At 32.1% G+C, this 5,957-nt stretch overlaps 3 protein-coding genes across 3 annotated transcripts in view; 2 read left to right on the plus strand and 1 right to left on the minus strand.

Annotated features, from left to right (window-relative positions):
- Positions 1–1,863, plus strand: part of LOC102584381 (probable methyltransferase PMT15) — a 4,119-nt gene extending 2,256 nt beyond the window's left edge. The window contains exons 5-6 of the mRNA XM_006365706.1: positions 902–979; positions 1,607–1,863. Coding sequence (XP_006365768.1) covers positions 902–979; positions 1,607–1,844 — 316 coding nt within the window. The 3' untranslated portion in view covers positions 1,845–1,863. The remainder of the gene's footprint in view (positions 1–901; positions 980–1,606) is intronic.
- Positions 1,864–3,120: 1,257 nt separating this feature from the next.
- LOC102584721 (protein 108) lies at positions 3,121–3,787 on the plus strand. Its single transcript, XM_006365707.1, has 2 exons — positions 3,121–3,478; positions 3,618–3,787. Exons 1-2 carry the CDS (start codon positions 3,193–3,195, stop codon positions 3,623–3,625), a joined length of 294 nt encoding a protein of 97 aa, XP_006365769.1. The 5' UTR covers positions 3,121–3,192; the 3' UTR covers positions 3,626–3,787.
- Positions 3,788–4,397: 610 nt separating this feature from the next.
- Positions 4,398–5,957, minus strand: LOC102585036 (CEN-like protein 1). Its single transcript, XM_006365708.2, has 4 exons — positions 5,754–5,957; positions 5,285–5,346; positions 4,802–4,842; positions 4,398–4,703 (listed from the first exon to the last, which is right to left on the minus strand). Exons 1-4 carry the CDS (start codon positions 5,955–5,957, stop codon positions 4,483–4,485), a joined length of 528 nt encoding a protein of 175 aa, XP_006365770.1. The 3' UTR covers positions 4,398–4,482.

Below are 5,957 nucleotides of genomic sequence, written 5' to 3' on the forward strand. Positions count from 1 at the left end.
TTCTTATTTTTAATTACTCCCCCCCCCCCTCCCCACGCTCATATTTAAGTAACTAAAAGTGTGCTCTGTGTCATGTGTCCTCAAACCTTTATGATTTTGTGGCGAACTCTTCGAACTTCTCATTCAGTGAGACCCTAGGTCTTGTTGTTTTCGTTTTCTAGGTCAGACATTAACCTTGTTAGGAAGTGGAGTTGGCTAGCCGATGGTATATCATTTATGTCACCGACCACATAGTCCACAATGTCTTTCACTGCATTGTATTTTTCGGGGCTGAATTCCCTTTCTTGAGCGATCGCTTTCGCTCGTTGGCTGAATGCCTTGATGTGTGTGCCTAATTTGTTAGGGTGACACTCTACTTCTTTATACTCTTTGAAGGCGAGAAACTCATGTTCCTTCTCTTTTCTACTCTCTTGAGGATGTTCCAGAGGGGCCGGTTCCTCCTCTGGAAAAGGGAAATTTCAATTGATAGACGATAGTTTCGATGAGCGGTGATGTGGAAGTGAAAATTCTAAACTTTGGATATACCCTTTGTTGCTACTCACTATATAGCTAAGGAGCACATCAAATGTCGGTTCTTAAGGTCTAGAAGTTGGGGGATTGAATACCCCTATGTTCCAAGTGATTAGTTTTACTACCATTTAAATATTAAATAAGATGGTCACTTAATTCAAGAGTTAGAAGTTTTGATGGTCACTCAACTTTGGGTAATTGACCATCATAGTCCGTCAACTTTATTTTATCTTTCAAAAGTCACTCAACTTTGACAAGTTTGCATCCATAATCATCATTATTATCAAAAATATAATTTTCGGTACCTATTCAATGAAGTGACAACTGACAACTATAAACTTTTAGATGAAAATATTCCATGGTCATGTATTTACCATGAATTTTGTTGCAGGTGTGAAGCTATGTCAACTTACCCAAGAACGTATGATCTTCTTCATGCTGATTCAATATTTACTATGTACAAAGAGAGGTAAATTCTATCATCATTTTAAATTCTATACTCTCTTCGTTCCTATTTATACGAAGATGTGCTATTTTGAGAGTCAAACATATTTTTTCAAATTTTCTTAAATATTTTAACTCTATAAGTCAAATATAAAATAACCCATAAAGTTTTCTTATAAGATATTTGAAAAATTTATACAAAACTTCATAATTAAAATTAAGTCTTTTGACCATCGTACTCTGAACCCCTTCACAAAAATTAGAATAGAGGAAGTATCTTATTTCCCATGACGGCCTTGTTCTTTTACTTTTATTTCCCTGCACATATTTTTTCGGAAAATTTTGAAAAAATATATCGTCCAACACAAAATATTATATGTCAGATAGTCCAATACACCATATAATATTATGTAACATTATACCTAGAGGAAAACATTATACATAATAGGTCAACTCTATAAAAAAAAAGTATAATAATATATAAAAGACGCTTATAGACAAACATAGGCTAAACTACTACTACGCCAACACACATACTTTTGCGTAATATTTTCTAATAAGTATTGAATCCTCTTACTAAAAATCCTGATTCCGATGATTCCGCTATATGATTGACCTTTTTCATGATATACTTGTCAATTTTGATATGTAGATGTGACATGGAAGACATATTACTAGAAATGGATAGAATATTAAGGCCAGAAGGAAGTATAATAATACGTGAGGATGTAGATATATTGGTTGAAGTAAAGAGGATTGTAGATGGGCTAAATTGGGAGAGTTTAATTGTGGATCATGAAGATGGCCCAATGGAAAGAGAAAAACTTCTATTTGCAGTGAAGACATATTGGACTGCACCAGCAAACACCACCACAAGCCCAAGGATCTAATTTTGTAACGACGTCAACAACAACAACAACATATTCAGTATAATTCCACGACTGCGGTCTGAGAAGGATCTAATTTTGTGAAATTAACAATTTTGTTTTCTTTGTTTAAATTCCTCTAAACTAATGGTCTTGTTCATCTTTCTTTCTTCTTTTTTTGTTTTTTTTTTTTCTTTCCTATAATTCAATTTTGATTTCTACATGCCCTTCCCACCAACGCCTTTTTTTTTTTGTGTTGGAGCAATGTCTCTCCAACTCTCGTTGATGTCCTTCCCACCAACTCCTTTTCTTTTTGTTTTTTTTTTTTTGTTTTTGGAGTGAAGTGTAAAATTGAAGGAATTTTGATGTAGGCATTTTACTCTTGTGACTAAATTTTGTATAGTAGTTTGTCAAAGCTTTTGTAAACAAATTCTATTTGTCTTGATATGACTAATGGATTTTATTTTATGTCTTGAAAGTGCCTTTTGAACTCTTTTTACTTATTTATTTGAAATTATTTCAATATAAAGTTCTTAGATCAAGAGTCAATCAATAAATTTTGCACTTCATTTTCTTTTTAATTATTATTATTAAGAATAACAGGTAATATATATCCACAAGTCCACTTATAATATATCAAGCAATATGTCTCAAACAACTTATGTCATGTGAGCCACAAAATGAATTCCGGTTAAAGAAGGAAATTAATTTAACTCCCCATACGATGGTATAATATAGGAAAAATTACATGGTTAAACAAACATATACTAGTTAACTAGTCATTATAGCTATATTTTTAGTTAATTACCACTCGCAACCAACATTCAGTGATAATTATGTGGGTTGGGGTTTCGAGTTTGTATAATTCACACATTTGTATAATTCAGAATTTGTATAATATAATTTGTATTAATTTTGTATAATATAATTTGTATAACTATTTAATGTTAAGATATTTGTGTTTGTATAAATTCGTTATTTCAAGTTTATACAAAAATAGCTCAATTATACAAACGTATCCGCAAATTATACAAAAAAAAAGGCAGCTTAAACTCTAGCTACAACCCGTAAATATGCAAAATATAGCTATGGAGCATAATTAAGTTTATTATAGTGACTATTTGCGAAAATTCCATATAATATATTAGGGTTCAATTACAAAGTGTGGAAAAAAAAATGCAAGAAAGCTGATTGTCAATATCTTCAATTAGGTCATTCACACAAAGGGCCTCATCTTATAAACACCTTTTTTTCTCAGCTCTATATATATTTCTCCCTTTTGGCTCAACTTAAACCAATTCATCTACTTTCATTTTCTTTCGACAATCATTTATAAGTTATATAACAACTTATATATATTCGAATATCGACCATGGCAGCTGTGAAGTCATCATCATCAGTTGTTTCATTGTTGTTGTTGAGCTTGCTTGTGATTGTGCTGCAAAGCCGGGTGATCGAGTGTCAGCCACAGCAGTCATGCACCGCGTCACTTACAGGCCTGAACGTCTGCGCACCATTCCTGGTGCCAGGCTCACCTAGTGCAAGTACAGAGTGTTGCAATGCAGTACAGTCAATTAATCATGACTGTATGTGCAACACTATGCGTATTGCAGCTCAAATTCCAGCTCAGTGCAACCTCCCTCCACTCTCTTGTTCCGGTTAGTATGAATAAATTTAAGGCCTCTTATTAAAATTTAATTTTAAGCTACTAAATTTGCTTGAAAGAGCAAATTTGATATATCTGATTCAAATTTATTACATTACGATTTACTCACTGGCTTTTATTTTTTGTTGCAGCAAATTGAGTTTGAGATCAGTGGCCAGCAAGTTTACATCTGCTACATGAGCAAATTAAATAATATCGTAACAATAAATTAACGTTGTCTCTTCTATCCTTTTTTTTTTTGGTTGTACTATCATATGATTATCAATAAACAAATTATGTGACTTGGTTAATTTCCTATTAATTATTTCAAGATCAAATATTAAGCTAAGTACGATGGGTTTCTGACTGACTAATATTGGAAGATTGACACACTACCGTTATAAAGTAGCTTAACGTATGATAACGATGAATATAACTTAAACTCAATTTTTAAAAGAGGCAGTTCGAATCCACCAATAAAAACTCCCCGAAATTGTACGAGTTCGTTGGACAACTTTTGCTATATGCTTTACGAAATTGAAAGAGGAATTTTTTTGCCATATGTCGGTTTCAATTTATCTGACACATTTGAAATTTTGAGCATTAATCAAATTTTCTTTGACCGAAATTTCTTTATACGTCTTTTAAATATTTTAAGTTGTTAATTATAGTAATTTTTCATGTAGTTTTCAAATATATAAAATTTATTTTAAAAAGTTTAAAGTTTTTATATCAAAATTCAGTATCAAAATTTAAAAAATTTGAATCTGGAAATTTTAACTATGCCATATAAATTAGGGACACGGAAAATAATATTTTACAACAAGTAATAGATGAGAGAAGCTACTTATACGCATATATATAGTAGGACCCTAAGAGAGTCTGACATTGCTTACGAAAAAATCTGCGTACATTACTGATATTACACGGGGTCACTTTGCATAGTGCAGATACACCTTATTCAATTTGCATAATTTTATTATTTATTTGTTGATGTTGATGAAGTTGGACGTACGTTCATCTTCTTCTAGCAGCAGTTTCTCTTTGGGCATTAAAGTAAACAGCAGCAACAGGGGAACCCAATCCATTTTCTGCTGCAAATTTTCGAGTGTTGAAATGATCTCTTGTTACTGGTGGTTTCACTGTTTGTCTTCCTCTGTTTTGCTTATATAATACGAACACGTATCGATGAATTCCGATCACTGGTTTTGGACTATCGTAGCTCACTATCTCTCTTCCTGTAAAAAATTGATGTATTACTACGTGTTAGATCATTTGTTGAAGATATAATTAAGTGAATAAAATAATAACGAATGAGTCAAGTTGATTTGCTTACCAAAAGAAGCATCAGTTGAACCAGGAATATCTGTCACAATCCTGAAAAAGCAAAACCCAAATTTAAAGTCCATGCAAATATGACTAGCCTTTGTGAGAAGTTGTGGAAACACTATAAAATTTGGCATAAATTGTTAGTTTCATCTCCGAACTAACAACTTGATTAACTGAACTAAAATACACTCCCATTCTTACAACATGAGTGGAGTACACCCCTAAATTCACGTCAAGTTTAGGGATATTTTCAACACTTTCTCTCGATTTTTTATTAAGAGTTTCATGCTCCTACAAGAATTTGAGACTACTTGTTATGTCATGTGGCAGATCGATGGTGTATTTAAGTACAATTAATCAAGTAAAAAGACGTTTTTAAGACTTTCAATAGTTTGAAAATGAAACTGATAATTCACGCCAAATTTAAGAGTGTTATCAATACTTCTGTCAAGCATTTTAATGCTTTTTTATCAACAATTAATATACTTACCAGTGGAGGTGTTCCCTTAAGTAAGGATCACTAGGACCTGGAACATCTGGGTCAGTCATGATCTTTTTCAAACAAAAGAAAGAAAATAACATAGTTAGAAATTTACAATTTAGAGGATGGAAAAAAAAGAAGATAATTTAAAAATGAGATCAGAGTTGCAATTCTTCTCCTATCAATATATATGATTAAAAAAAATGTTTCAAAATGTTAATCAAAATTTATACATTTCTTATGTTCCAATTTAGTTGTCTTACTTTTCTTTTTAATCTGTCTGAGAAAGAGTGTCTCTTTCTCTATTTTAAATAAGTTCTTTAAATTTCAACATCGTCATACATGAAAAGTTTAATTAAGACCACTAGATGTGTCCAGTCAAACTATGACGCTTAAATTATTGAAATGAGAGGAGTAGTTGAATTTGAATCTCGAGAAGTGAAAAATGTCACATAAATTAAGTATAGAGATGACATACGAGTGTGTAAGCAGATCTCATGTCTTCACCACCTATCTCCACACGAGGCTTAGAAGCAATGACAAGAGGCATGAGTTCATGACCATTAAACACTTGTTTGCTTCCATTATATATCACATTCATTTTCACACTTGGGTTGAAACTATCTACAACTTCTCCTATCACTCTTGCAACAACAAGTGGTTCAATATCTCTACAAGACAT

This window comes from Solanum tuberosum, unplaced genomic scaffold, assembly GCF_000226075.1.
Source record: "Solanum tuberosum cultivar DM 1-3 516 R44 unplaced genomic scaffold, SolTub_3.0 scf00560, whole genome shotgun sequence".
In the NCBI taxonomy this organism is placed as follows: Eukaryota; Viridiplantae; Streptophyta; class Magnoliopsida; order Solanales; family Solanaceae; genus Solanum; species Solanum tuberosum.

Coding starts and splice junctions, on each gene's coding strand:
- LOC102584721 (XM_006365707.1), top strand. CDS start 3,193: ATGGCAGCTGTGAAGTCATCATCATCAGTTGTTTCATTGTTGTTGTTG.
- LOC102585036 (XM_006365708.2), bottom strand. CDS start 5,957: ATGTCTTGTAGAGATATTGAACCACTTGTTGTTGCAAGAGTGATAGGA. Junction 5,347..5,753: donor TGAGATCTGCTTACACACTC/GTATGTCATCTC, acceptor TGTTTGAAAAAG/ATCATGACTGACCCAGATGT. Junction 4,704..4,801: donor TTCAACTGATGCTTCTTTTG/GTAAGCAAATCA, acceptor AATTTTTTACAG/GAAGAGAGATAGTGAGCTAC.